At 45.3% G+C, this 14450-nt stretch overlaps 1 protein-coding gene across 3 annotated transcripts in view; it reads left to right on the top strand.

Annotated features, from left to right (window-relative positions):
• Sdk1 (sidekick cell adhesion molecule 1) overlaps nucleotides 1-14450 on the top strand; it is a 1173668-nt gene that overhangs the window by 900400 nt on the left and 258818 nt on the right. For all 3 annotated transcript variants that reach the window (XM_029555167.1, XM_029555165.1, XM_029555166.1), the window contains one exon: nucleotides 725-906. In XM_029555167.1, coding sequence (XP_029411027.1) covers nucleotides 725-906 — 182 coding nt within the window. The remainder of the gene's footprint in view (nucleotides 1-724; nucleotides 907-14450) is intronic.

The raw sequence follows: 14450 nt of genomic DNA, 5'->3' as shown, positions 1-14450 counted from the left end.
AGACTCCCATCTTCCCTTTCCCCATTCCAGAACCTGGGACAGGTCTAAGCCTGACATTAAGGTGCTAGGTTAGTAAGCATGCCCTTTAGCTAGGAGTTTCTCCTGTTCTTTGGGATTTCTCCTATATTTCCTCAAAATGAAAACCAAAGCCAGGCGTGGTCATGCATGCCTGTGGTCTCAGCACTTGGGAGGCTGAAGCAGGAGGATTCTGCAAGTGGAGGCCAGTCTGGCCTACAAGGTGAGTTCTAGGCCAGCCTGGACTACATAGCAAGGCTATCTTTTTAAAAAGGGCAGAATTTGGACTGGTAAGATGCCTCAATGGGCAAACACACTTACCAGCAAATATAACAACCTGAGTTTGAGCCCTGTGACTCACATAGTGGAAGGGGAGAGTCCACTCCTGTAAGCTGTGGCCTGATCTGACCACGCAGGTGCCATGGCATGCATACACAAACACATAAATAAATGAAAATTTTGTAAATTAATGCAGAATTTTTCCATAATCATACTGTAGTTGAAATGACAGGTTGGCTTTGCCCTGAGTTCATGGTCACTTTGAGATCAGGATATACCATGTATGTAAAACCATTGCTTTAGGCCAGCTGTAGCCAGGGCTGAGCTTGCAACCCTGGTTGTGTCTACCCCTCACCCCTATCTTCCTCTCCCACTGACCCGAGTCCTCTGTGAGTGGCTTCCCTGCCATCATAGTTCCTCTTTGCTGCAGGTACCGCCTGGCTGGCCTGCCTGGGGGACACCAGCAAAGGAACATCACCAGCCCCGAGGTGAACTACTGCCTGGTGACTGACCTCATCATCTGGACGCAGTACGAAATTCAGGTGGCTGCCTACAATGGAGCAGGTCTGGGCGTCTTCAGCAGGGCAGTGACAGAGTACACTTTACAAGGAGGTGAGCAGCCAAACTGGGAGAAATCTACAGAAATGTGTGAAGGATTTCCCACAGAGGATGTCCTCTGTAGGAAACTGAGGTTGGGGTTGGCCAAGTCTAAGGAATGTGTCAGCAATACAGAGGATGTGATCCTCTAGGGAACTGTGGACATGAAAACAGCTCTCACCTCAAAGGAAATGAGAGAGTTCATTCTGAAGCCAAATATGAATGACCATGGGCCAGGAATACGGATTCGAGTTGCCCCCAAAAGATATGTAAGATATGTTCCATTGTGGAAGTGGTCAGAGAGTTTGTCAGTTACAGATCACAGAGCATCATAGATCAAGGTACTTTAAAAGTACATTGGTGAGCCAGCCGTGGTAGCACACACCTTTACTTCCAGCACTCGGGAGGCAGAGGCAGGCAGATCTCTGTGAGTTCAAGGCCAGCCTGGTCTCCATTAGCGAATCCAGGCCAGCTGAGGCTACAAGGAGACCTTGTCTCAAAAAGACTGCCCCCCCAAAAGTACATTGGTGGGAACATCAGGTAGGATGATTACAGCAAAGCGGGGCGATCTCAGCTGTAGGCCTCAGATACTGTCTGATGACACTCTTGGCCTTTGGGTTGGTGGAAGCCAGGGGTGTGTCTGAACATTTCCAAATGATTTATCTGTTAGTCCCATGGATACGGAATCAGACACAGGAGTGAGCATTAAGAGACTAAAGATAACCCAAGATAATTTGGCCTTGGACCTGTAACGCTCTAGCTCTCCACAATCACAGAAGTTCTCATCAGCTGGTCAGCCTTGTAGAGCGTTTAACATAGGTGTGTTTTTTTTATTTTCTGGGAGCGTCTATGTCCAAGAGCTTTAAGAGAAAAGCTAACCACATATAATTCACATGTTTAATCTCCCAGTTCCTTTCTAAACCACAGCAATGTTGTTGAGGGGAAACAATAGTGTCCTAGCTGCCTGGTGTCGTTTTGTCCTCTGGGTACTGAGGACAGACTGCATCTATGTGTATCATACAGAGTCTCCAGAGAGTCTGTGGAAAAAACTTTCCTGAACAGACCCAGTGTGTTTTGCAGTCAAGGGGGTGGTACAGTGTTGTGTGCTACTGACGTTATCTTTAGAGAATGACCGTTCCCAATTCTGCTTTAAGCCTTTCTAAGGCATGTAACTCCTCCTTCCTTCTGGAAGATTCCATTTGCACCCCAGGTAGGGCTGACCGGCTGGATTACTATCTCTGCATGTATGTATCATTGTTGTCCTAGACGGTAATAAACAGACCCTCTCTTGACTTGACTCTACCACAATGGTCTTACAGCAGCCCAAATCCTGGCCTGGGGAAATAATTTTCCCTCTTGCTTAAAAGCCTTTCAATGTGGCAATTTATGCCACCTCTCAATTCACAGGTGCAATTTTATTTGCTTAGGCATTTTTATTGCTACCAGGGCCTTGACCTTTTTTCAAATGATAAGGTTTCTAACTGCCCACTTCTCGCCCCAAATCCTGCCTGCGACCTAATGTTCCTTGATATTACATGCTGTTATTATCACCCCGTATTGATTGGCTGTCGGTTGTCATCCTCAAGTCCATAAATCCTCCTTTACAAATTAAGAGCAGTCAGTTCCGCCTGCCCAGCAACTACCAGAAATATTAAAATGCAGGAGGGCTGGACAGGGCCTGTCCATCAGCAAAAAGATTGCTGATCACCCACTTTGAAGAGGGAGACAGAAAAATCTGGGCAATGAATGCTGTTTTTAATGAGTCTGTTTAATAAGACAGCAGTAAACTTAAAATGACTAATGTGGGGTATGGAGAGATCGCTCAGTGGTTAAGAGCGTTTGCTCCTTTTGCAGAGGGCTGGAGTTTAGTTCCAAGTAGCCATATATGGCGGCTCTCAACTGCCTGCAGCTCCAGCTCCAGACACTCCAAATCCCTCTTCTGGTCTCAGTGGGCACCTGCATTCATGTACATAGATTCCCCACACAGACACACATGCATACATATAATTAAAATAAAGTAAATCCTTAGAAAATGACTAAGGTGGCTATGGACAATCCCCTACCACTACTAACCATGACTGCCATTTTATTACCAGTACACCTGAGTTCCTAGGAGGGCAGAAGGAAGCAGATTGAAGCCTGGTTGAGGAAAAGTTGGGGCTGGAGAGTTTGGTTGGTGTGCCCCTGGCACTGTGGAGCCATGAGAGGTTTAAGAGGAAGTGACATGATTAAAATGCTAAATCAGAAAAGGACTTTGTCAGTGGAGTGGAGGCAAGATAGGAGGGAGTGGAGAGGACAGACACAGGGAAGGACAAAATATTGATAATCTGGCTCTGAAGTACTGGGTTCTCCCTACTCTGAGGCTGGCAGTGAGAAGGGACTGGGGTGTGTATTTGGGTGGTGCATTGTCCTTTCAAACCAGATCACACAAGGGCTAGGGAGATGACTCAACTTATAAGGAACTGAGTGAGATCCCCTTGTAAAAACACCAGATGTAGTGACATGTCCTTGTAATCCCAGCATGTGGTAGGCAGAGACAGGAAGATCCCTGGGGCTCATTGTCAGCCTCAGAGTAGGTGAGCTCCATGCCAGTGAGAGACCATATCTCAGAAAACAAGGTAAATTGTTCCTGAGGAATGACACCTGAGGTTGACCTGGGCCTCTCTGTATATATGTGCACTAACGTGCACATACCCACACACAGAAGTTCACCTGTACACACATACACACACATGCACACATGTATATTGCCTTCATCATGCCCACTGCACTGCTACTAATGAATGCATGCTTGTCTACAGCCCTCATCCTGCAGTTGCCAGATAATAGGGCTGGGTATAAAAGCAGGAACAGAGACCAGCCTCTTTCCTGAGCTTCTGATACTTTCCAGGTAGAATAGGACAGGTTTTGTCATCAATTACTTTTTTTTTAGATTTTTTAAAAAAATTATGTGTATAAGTGTTTTCCTTGCAGGTATGTAAGTGCACACACATCATGCAATACTCACAGAGGCCTGAAGAGGACACTGGAGTTACAGGTGGTTGTTAGCCATCATGTGGGTGCTGGGAACTGAACTTGGGTCTTCTGCAAGAGCAGCCAGTGCTTTTAACCACTGAGCCATCTCACAGCCCTGAGTTACTTTTGTATAAGGAAACATCATGTTCAATGGCTGGATTTGGTTGGTGTGACATCACATGACCAACAACTGGCAGAACCAGCATTGTATTCGGTCCTCAGAGCTCAGACCACAGTCTCTGTGAAAGACTTCATTTGCCTTTGTGTTAGTGCAACTCCGACTTCCAGTCACTGTTGGTCCAAATCCACTTCTTCCTCTTTACTTTATGTAACTGCTCATGAGCTGATGTTGGGGACTGATACTTCAAACAGTTTTGCATCTTGCTGGCATTATGTCCCACGTTTGGATATATGCTGTCAGGCATCAATACATGGAGCCCAGAATTCCCACAGGTTCTAGGGGTGCCTAAGGCCATGTCCTTAAATCATGTCATCATTCACATGATGTTCCTGCCTGTATGTTCTTGAGGAATTCGTGACATGCACATGATATTCATCAAATACAAGTTGATTTTCTTCCATGCATGGACTTCTCATACAGGGCACATGACATGGGTATGTTCACATGCCTCCCAGACTGAGCCTCTCCTGGGCCACTAAGGCCTGATTCATACTTAACACAGTACACCTTGGATGTGCAATTAATGATCCAGGGTGAGAATTTCCACCAGTAAAACTGGAATTTTCGTCAGCCCAGTGTGCTCCAAAAGTATCTGTGGAGAGAGTTGGAGACTAAGCACACGAGCAGGCTGTGGGAGCTGAGGTGCGGCAAACACACCATGAAGTGTTGCCATCTGTGTTTGGTTTTGTTGTTTGTGTTTGGATTTTTGTTTTTGTTTCTGACACAGGGTCTCATATATCCCATGAACTGGCTGTGCAGCTGAAGGTGACCCCAAACTTCTGATCCTTCTGAGTGCTGGGATTATGGATGTGCACCACACATCTGGTTTATATGGTTCTGGGGGTGCCCAAGGCCTCCAGCATTCTAGGCAAGCCCTCTAGCAACTGAGCCCCTGTGTGTATCTTCCTATTGTGACTATAGCTGCCATCTACACTGTCCTATGAAAGTCTCTTACAGGAGGCAGAGGGATGGATGCTGGAGGGGCAACCAGCCCCCGCTCCCTTTCCAAGGTGACCCCTACCTAAGGGATTACCCCAGGAGGCTATGTAATATCTAGATATAAAACTGCAGAATAGTCTAAGGCTATCTCCTGGGCAATGCCTGGGGTACTTCCTAGACACCCATGCTAAAACCAGCAGAGTTTTCAGGTGCACAGCCCCAATTGGCTACAACTTCTGCTCAGCCTCACTGCAGCCTCCAAAGTTCAGCCCTGGACTCAGGAGGGCTATCTCTGCAGTAGCTGAGCCACACTCCCTTGCTGCCAGGAGGCCACTTAGTATCCCTGGGGCATCCCACAGCTGTTAGCATTGTGTGTTGAAAAAGCCCAGAAAAAAAGCCCTTGAAGTAGGTAGGCCCTTCAAGCTAAAAGGAGAAAAATTAAAAGCCTTGCATTTAAAAGGGAAGAGAATAATTCATAAAATTAATTGTCAGCTTCATTTGGGGAATCACAAGCATATATAGAAACATAATTTGTCAGCCAAACTGGAGACCCTGAGGGAGGCCGAGGATGCTCAGCTAGACAAGGTGAAGTTTCGGTCCAGCTGGCCTGGTCTCCCTCTTTCTTCAGTGAGTGGCAAACTAGGGAAGCACCCTGCACCATGTAATTTATCTTGACTCTCATAAGGCTCTTGGATAGAGCCTGGAGAAGGGCAAGGGCCCATTGGGGAAGTACAAGCCACTATGTAGCCATGTGGCTGTTTCCTAGAGACTGGAACTCAGATAAATTCTCAAAGAACACATCAGTACTGCAACACAGCCCGAGGGAGGAAAGTGTGCTGCTCACAAGCTGCCCAGCGGCAAAGCACAGCCACAGAATACGGCTTCCTCCACCTCTTCCTTCTCCTGCGTGCATTTTTTGATGTCAAATGCCTGTCCTTCTGGGAAGCTCTTTAAGGAAGGTAAGCAAGTTATCTCCCACCTCAGGTACAGCACAGTGTGGTACTGAGCCCAGAAGTAATTGAATTTACCACTCACCCACCACTCGCCCGCCACACACCCTGGTTCTTCCGTTGTTGGGACATATTGGGAATGTATGGTGTAGAGTGTGCCCACCTGGCTCTTTGCAGATTTTTTTTTCCTTGCATGTGTGTGTGTGTGATGTGTACATGTGTGTATGCATGTTTACATGTGTGGGGATGGTATGTGTGCACATGTGTACATGAGTATGGAGGTTGACTTACAGTGTCTTCTTTGATTGCTCTCTACTTCATTTATTTTATTTTGTTTTTTGTGTATGAGGGTTTTGCCTTCCTGTATATAAGTACACGTGTGTGCAATGCCCACAGAGGCCAGAAAGGGGCAATGGATCCCCTGGAACTGGAGTTATAGATTGTTGTTATGGTGCTGGGAACTGAACTGGTTTCTCTGCAAGAGAAGCTAGTGTTCTTAACTTCTGAGCCATCTCCCTGGCCCCTCCACTTCATTTATTGAAGCAGGGTCTCTCGCTAACCCAGGGCCCACCAATTCCAGCGAGTCTAGCTAGTCGGCTTGAGCTGGGACTCCCCGGGTTCCATCTCCCGTGTGCTGGCTGGCTTTTATGAGGGATCTGGGATCCAGACTCTGGTCCTCACACTTGCACAGCAAGCTCTTTATCCACTGAGCCATCCCCCCAGCCTTTTTTTTTTTTTTTTTTTTGAAGATTCTAAGTATAGACTGGTACCCAAGGCCCACAGGATCACCCGATAAGAACTTTGTAACTTCTTAGACTCGTCCTGTCCTGGTTCCATCCCTGATATCTTTTCCACCGATCCCATCTAATAGATTTTATGAGCAGTACCTCCCTGACCTTTTCTGCTGGAAGCATTTTAAATGGGACATATTAACTTACAAATCGAGCTATGCTGCTGTAATACAGTTTAAGCCAAGTGAACTTTCCAAGGGGTGAGAGGAAAGGTTGGCTCCTCTGCAGTCGCTACGGCCCAGAACTCAGGCACACCGGGAGCCTGCCTGTCAGATTTCCATCATAATGACCCAAAAGAAAATGGAAAGTAGCTCGAGAGTTTCACGGTGCTCCTGGAAATCGATAACACTTTGGGTTTCAAGAGGTAAAAAACCATGGTGTGTAGCTTCTGCCGACTAAATGCTTAGTGTAATTAGAAGCATTTTTCTTCTGCCACTGTCTGCTTCAGCAACTTTCTAATCGCATAGAAGGAGAGAGAATGGACCTGAGTCATGGAAAGCCAACTGCAGTTCCCATGCGGTGGTGACTCCATGTTTGACACTCACTATCCTGTCATTCAAAACTGTTCAAGTAGCCATGAAAGAGTCAGGAAGAAATGATGTAGCTATGAATTCTCAGTGAGCTGTGCAAGGGGCTGTACACTCAGAATATAAAATCTCAGAATATAAAATATGATCGATGGGCTGGGGAGAAGGCTCTGGAGGTAAGGTGATGGCTATATAGGTATGAGGGTGTGAGTTTGGGTCCTAGAACCCATGTAAAAAGCCAGGTGCAATGGCGCATACCTGACATCCCAGCACTCCAGCACTGGAAGGTAGAGTCAAGAGGATCCTAGGTGCTCGTATGCCAGGCAGTGTAGCAGAGTCAGTGAGCTCCAGGTTTAGTGAGTGAGACCCTGCCTCAGAAAGGTGGAAGGCCAGGTGGATGGCTCAGTGGGTAACGTGTTGTGCAAGCATGAAGACCCGAGTTTGGATCCCAGAACCCACGTAAAAGCTGGATGCAGAACTACATGCATCTGTAATCCCAGCACACCTCTACCCGGAGGTGGGAAGCAAAGAAGTCACTGGAAGCTCATGCGCCAGCTAGATTGGCATATGCAGCACTGAGGACAGAAGGCAAGGACGGACCTCTTACCTACACACGTCGTACATTCACATCTTACACACACGAAAGAAAAAGATTTTTAAAATAAATAAGGTGGCTATCAATTGAGGAAGGCACCTGGTATTGAGCTCTGGCCTCCATGTACTCATGTGTACACACACATGAATACATACACATACCATGCATACACAGAAATGTAATAGGTAACATTTGCACCCCAAAACAAACCCATGTAGATTATCAAACACTATCCATTTTTAAAACTACTTCTATGAAGACACAGATGTTGATTTTTCTATAAAGGAGTTCAAAGACAAATTATGTAATAAATCCTTATTTTGAGTGCACCAAGATTTTACTTTTTTCTGATTTTATTTCTTTTGTCATTTTTCTTGTAGTAGCAGGTATTTTTGTGCCATCAAGATTTATTCTAGTTTCAGAACATTACGTTATAATGAAGGAGAAATATTTCATATTTTAAAAGGAATAGAGAAAAAAACATTTGGTTACCCACATTTCTAAAACATTAGTAAAAGCTCCGAAGTGCTCACTTGGGCTTTGAAAGGTTTTCTAAAGTAAGGATTATAAATGAACACTCATTTGCAAGACCCCGTTCTTATCTCCCCTTGGGAAATTCTCACAGTGGCATTAAATGACATTGCACAAAAGATTTGTTTCCCAATCCCTGAGACTGTCTACCTTGGGTTTTCCCTTCCAAACAGCATAATGTTCCAGATCCTCCCAGCATTATCCAAAGCACTAAGCAAAGGCTGAGCAGATACGGGATGGTCTATTAGGTAAAGGCTTATGTCTCTCAGAGTTACAGGAAAGGAGGAGACAGTTTCTACCAGCAGCCCTCATCCTGGGCTGTGTTCTTACCATCATTACCTGATTTCATTTACCTCTACTAGACCATCCGTGTTTCACAGAGAAAAATGAAACGGAAGCTCTGAGAGATGACTGCCTTTCCCCCTTCACACAGCTAGAATGTGCTAGAAGAGATTGGAGTGTAAAGTTCACTCAGCTTGCCTCCCCAGCTAGGCCTTACTGCCCTGCTCTATCGTCGCTAGAATTTGCTAGCGTCTTTTACATCCTGCATATATCAAGCTGGGTGGAAATGTCTCTCATGCCTTCTCTGTAGCTCACATATAAAATAAAAAGAACTGAGATGTCATCTCTGCTACATGACATGGGAAGGGGGTGCGCAGTGGCCAGGGGACATCTTTTTACTGTGAGCACAACCAGAAATCTGTTTTACACTGAAGTTGAGTACATATACATGCACATGTGTATATGCATGTGTGCACATGTATATACATACACACATGCACATGGGTGCACACATACATACATAGACATGCATAATCACACATACACATACATACATACTCATATATACATCCACATAGTCACATGCATACACACATGCATATACATATTCACATACACATACACACTCACATACACACACCTTCATACATGCATACACATGCTATCACATACACATACATGCACAGAATCACATACACACATATGTACACATGCATACATGCATACTCACACACGTGCACATAAGCATATGTATACACACACATGAAACAAAGGACTCGTGGAAAGATAGTTATCTCACCTAGCTCTTTGATACTTTCTGCCTTATTTCTGTCTTTTCAAAATGCTGCTGTGAGCCCTGGGAGCTTGCTAAGTGGGTAAAGTGCTTGTTACACAAGCATGAGGACCTGAGTTGGGATCCTAGCACCCAGGGGGAAAAAAGCCAGGCATGTTGGCACACTTCGACAATCCCAGTGCTGGGAAAGTGAAGACAGAAGGATCCCTGGGGCTCGCTGACTAGTTAGTCTAGCCAAATAAGTGAGCTCCAGGTTCAGTGAGAGACCCTGTATGGAAAAATATGGTGGAGATCAATTAAAGAACATACCTAAGGTCAATCCTTATCCTCTATATGCACACACACATGCACACAAACACGCACACACTCATACACACAGACCACTGAATTGATTTCCCAATTCACTAATCATTTGTGACCTACAGTTTAAAGGATGTTGAATTTGAGCAGTGTAAGTGTCTGATTTGACAGTGATCCCTTTTAGAAAATGCTCCCAGTGAGCTTAGAATTCATCAGGATCCAGGTTGTGGATATATCCAGCAATAAGTCAGACAAGGGTCTGTGGAGAGGTGTGAGCAGGACCTGAGTCTCAGCACAGAGGTCAGAATAAAGGGCTGTGGAAACGGGCTGGGTTCAGCATCTGTGTCCTGCAGCTGACATTGTAGAAAAACTAGCCTTGAGCCCGCCCTTCATCTGCCACTAGGAGGCCCATGGGAACCTTGAACTCAACTTACTGCGACTGTCACTTTATTTTATAATTCATAGCCCTATGTTTCTTTCTAGCCTAGGAAGTCTTTGAGGGCAAAGGGCTGTATCTGAGCTGTTTTGTATCTCTGTCCTCAAATCCAAGTGCCATGCCCAACACACGGACAAAGCATAAAGAGATGCCTGATTAAGACCAGACACTGTTGTTTTCACAGCCTAGTGCTGTGCCAGTGTAACCCCATACATGTCTTCTGACCTTTTGCTGTCTTGAGAACTTGGGGCAAAGAAAGTCTGAGCACTGCCTTGAAATGTAATTTATTTTTGATTTTACAGGAGCCCACAGCTAAGAACCTTTGAATTTTTAAAGAGACCTTAGATTTTTAAAGCATTGGAATTTTTAAACACCATGGAACTGTTGAAGTTGTATTGTATTTTGTATTATGATGCTAACACGACATCTTTGGGACAAACAAGAAAAGAAAGGGTATGGTTTGACAGTTACACATTTGTGCACCAAGCTGACAAGGGGTGGTGTGTCTGAGTTAGTTGTTACTATCAACTTGGCACAACCTAAAGTCACCTGGGAAGAGGGAACCTCAACTGAAGAATTTCAAGAATTTCCTAGAGCAGATTGGCCTGTGGGCATGTTTGTGGGACACTGTCTTGATTGGTGATTGATGTGGGAGGACCCAGCCCACTGTGGGTGGCACCATTCTCAGGCAGGAGGGCCTGGGCTGTATAAGGCAGCATGAGCCAGTGAGCAAGCAACAAGGGGCCTTCCTCCATGGTTTCTGCTTCAAGCTCCTGCCTTGAGTTCCTGCCCTGACTTCCCTCAGTAATAGACTGGGGCTAGGAAGTGTAAGAAAAATAAACCCTTTACTCCCCTAAGTTGTTTTTGGTCAGTGTTTTTGTCACATCAACAGAAAGCAAATTAGAATGGAAATTAGTGCTGAGAGTGGGGTTTGTCCTGTATCCCGCCTTCTCCAAGCAAAGGCCCTGAGTACCTGTCATAGAATCCAGCCCAGGCAGGAACTGGAGCTCAGAGCCTTCCCTCCCGTGCTTTGCTGGAAATGTACCTACAGGGCTGCCTGGGAGGCCTGGTGGAAACTGACTGCATGGAAGCTCCCTCCCACTGCTCCTCCTTGTGACCAGGATGTGTACTGATCAATATTGCTAAGTGCTCAAGGCAGTGACCTGGTCCCAGAAGTTCTGATAGGCAAGTGTGTGTGGAGATGGAGCTTAGCCCAAGGCTGGTGTGGAGAGTGGGTCATGGTGAGAACACTATATAAGCTTCGAGTATGCCAGTTTATTAATATTAAACTTTATTTTTTGACAATTTCATGCATGCATATAATGTATTTTGATCATGCATCCCCCTTCCCCTCTCTTATCCCTCTCCCACTCCCTCTGGATCCCTTCTCAGAGCATCGCCCCTGCCTGCCTACTTTTCTCTTGTTATGTTTCTTTTGGTTTGGTTTGTGACATACTGCATTTAATTAGGGTTGCTTGTATGAGCATGGGTGGGAGGCTAATGCCAGGTCATGGCCAACTTCACAGAGGCTATACCACCAAAGGAAAGTGTCCGTTTAGTAAAACAGTAGCACTCTTAAGCTGTTTAAGCCCCTCCTCTCCTTCCTCCACCACTGTTACTTTACCCTGTCCTCACAGTATGGAGTTGAACAGGCCACACTCAGAATGATTAGGATGTCTCTCTCTTGTCCCTCATTTCAGGACTATATTTAGGAAGCAATCCACTGTCCTATTCAATTGAAAGTTGCTACCTACACATTCACTACTGGATATTTTGTCTTCCATCATCTTTGAAGGAAACATTTTTACATTTAATTATTGTTTACTTCATGTGAAATTATTTTTTACATTTATTTATTTATCAATTTATTGTATGTGTACATGCACACATGCGTTTCATGGAGATAATAGTACGTTCTCCCTTAGGGCTTATGACTTCTCTCACCAGGATCTTTTAACCAGGTTTACAGTACTAGGGATGAATTGAATTCCTTCCTGTGGATCAGGCCTCAAATTCAATCAGAAAGCAGTTAGTAACCCCCTTAACAGTCATGTCACTATTGCACCAGTGGGCACATCTTTCCTGGCAGGTCAATATTGTAGCACTCAAGTTTCCCTGCTGGTTAAAACTATTGATGGCTTTTCTCCCCCATGGACCGTGTAACACCTACTGGTACTAAGAAAGCTAGCCAGCAGGGAAGAAGCTTCCAGTTGATTTCCAGTTTAATTTTTATTTGTCTTGAAACAACGTGAGTGCTGTCCTCATCAATAGGGTCTTGCTGTCTAGTTGTGTTGGACAAAGAGCAATGCCAATAGCCTCTATTATTTTGGGGGCCCCTGGGGACTCCCTGGTCCCAAGTATGCCATTTTATAAACATTGTGAGAACATAAAGATGGGGTACACAGGAAGAGAGGGTTGGATGAGGAAAATGAGAAGACCCCAAGCAGGCCACTCTTCTGGCCATTGTGGGCATTGCACACATGTGGTATACTTACATACATGCAGGCAAAACACTCATATACATAAAATAATTTTTAAAGAAAGAATTGGGGAAAAATTAAGTATAGGAAAGGACACACAGAACTTTTTTTTTTTGGTGTTTTTGAGACAGGGTCTCCCTGTAGTCCCAGCCAGCCTAGAACTTGCTGTGTAGACCAGGCTGGCTTCAAACTCACAGAGATCTGCCTGCCTCTGCCTTCCAAGTGCTGGGATTATGTGGGTCTCTCCCTCCCCTCGTGGGCCATTGGCCACTGACCCATGAGAACAAAAGGAGCAGAAGTGATGAACAGGGTCAGGATGGCCAGTGAGCACAGACGGAAAAGACCTTCCAGGAGTCAGTTTCAGTGATACAGCTCGTTTATTCAGTGGGGGTCAGGGAAATACGTAGGGTGGAGATGGCAGCCAAAGCTTTACCTGATAGGTGTTCATAGTATGCTTTATTTGAATGTGGCAGGGGGAGCCTATCATCTGGCTATAGGGCAATGCCTAATTATCATATAGAAAAAACCTGGAGGCAGTTTATTGTGGGCAACTAAACCCAAGGTCATGTTCCAAATAAGGCCAGGCATCTGTGCTTGGAGGCACTTTCCAGATAAGGTCAGGCAGAGAGCAAGAAGCCCCCGCTGAGAAAGGGAGTCCTCCATATAGCGCCGAGCTCCTTAGAGCTATCTGGACATGGCGGACTACAACCTTAGCAGCAGGGTCCCCCAACATCTCCCCGTTTTGTTTTATAATGTAGAAGTGTCATCACAAGCTTTAAGAGCCAACTCATCTATCTCAGGAGTATCCAAAGTCTGATAATTGACCGTGACCTGATTGGTAGTAATTTTTGCAATGGTAGTAATTTGTTGGTGGAGAAATTGTATGAAACAGGGAGCAAGCATCAGGATAACACACAGCAAAAACAGGGGGCTATTGATATTGTAATATTCGCCCCTCTGAAGAGGTAACCCCAAAATCTTTTTGGGATAAGAGCTCCCAAATACTTTTAATGTTTTTGGCCTTTGGGACAGAGTACTTTGCTGAAAGGCCCAAGGACATTTTGACTTTTAGCCAAGAAAGAAACTGGTTACTTTTCTTCGGGGTCTTTTTTACCCTAGCTGCCTAGCCAATTCCTACCTCCTATTCTTATCACACCATCCTCTGAAGGGGTTACCCAAACTGCCAATAGGGAATTGGGATGCAGACCACTCTGGCTTCTTCCATGCTGAACAGGGATGCAGGGTGAGGCAATTGGGGTACCCCCTTCAGTGAGTCTATCTAAAAGACTCCCAATTACATATCTCTTTAACTGTGGGGAGAAAAGGAAGGTGCTTGACCTGGTGCCTGGGAGATGTGAAGGAAAAGTAAAGGTAAGAGTAGTTAGTATTACAGTTTCTAGGCAGGGAACCAGAAAATGTCCAAATTAAAGTCCATTGGAATTTTTTGATGAGGGCTTCCAAAGGCATCCATCTAACGGGTTCCTCCTCATTTTTCTTTCACCTGCCAAAGCTGGACTGATGACTGATGAGCTCAGGATTTGTTGTCAGGTACTTTGATAATGGTTGGAGTGGCTAGAATCAGCGCCCTCTTAAATGGCCTCTAGATAGGGAGAGAAAACAAAATTAGCCATCATTTTAGAACAATCGTGGGTTGTCTCCCTCAGCTGTAGGTGGGCACTACAGTATTGCAGACCAAGATTTAAAGTCCTACACCTGAGTAGCTCTGTCCTATTAGGAGC

The sequence above is a fragment of the Nannospalax galili genome, unplaced genomic scaffold (genome assembly GCF_000622305.1).
Source record: "Nannospalax galili isolate Female #2095 unplaced genomic scaffold, S.galili_v1.0 scaffold664, whole genome shotgun sequence".
NCBI classification, from domain to species: domain Eukaryota; kingdom Metazoa; phylum Chordata; class Mammalia; order Rodentia; family Spalacidae; genus Nannospalax; species Nannospalax galili.
Note: the sequence above shows the minus strand (reverse complement) of the source record. Positions and strands in the feature narration are given on the sequence as shown.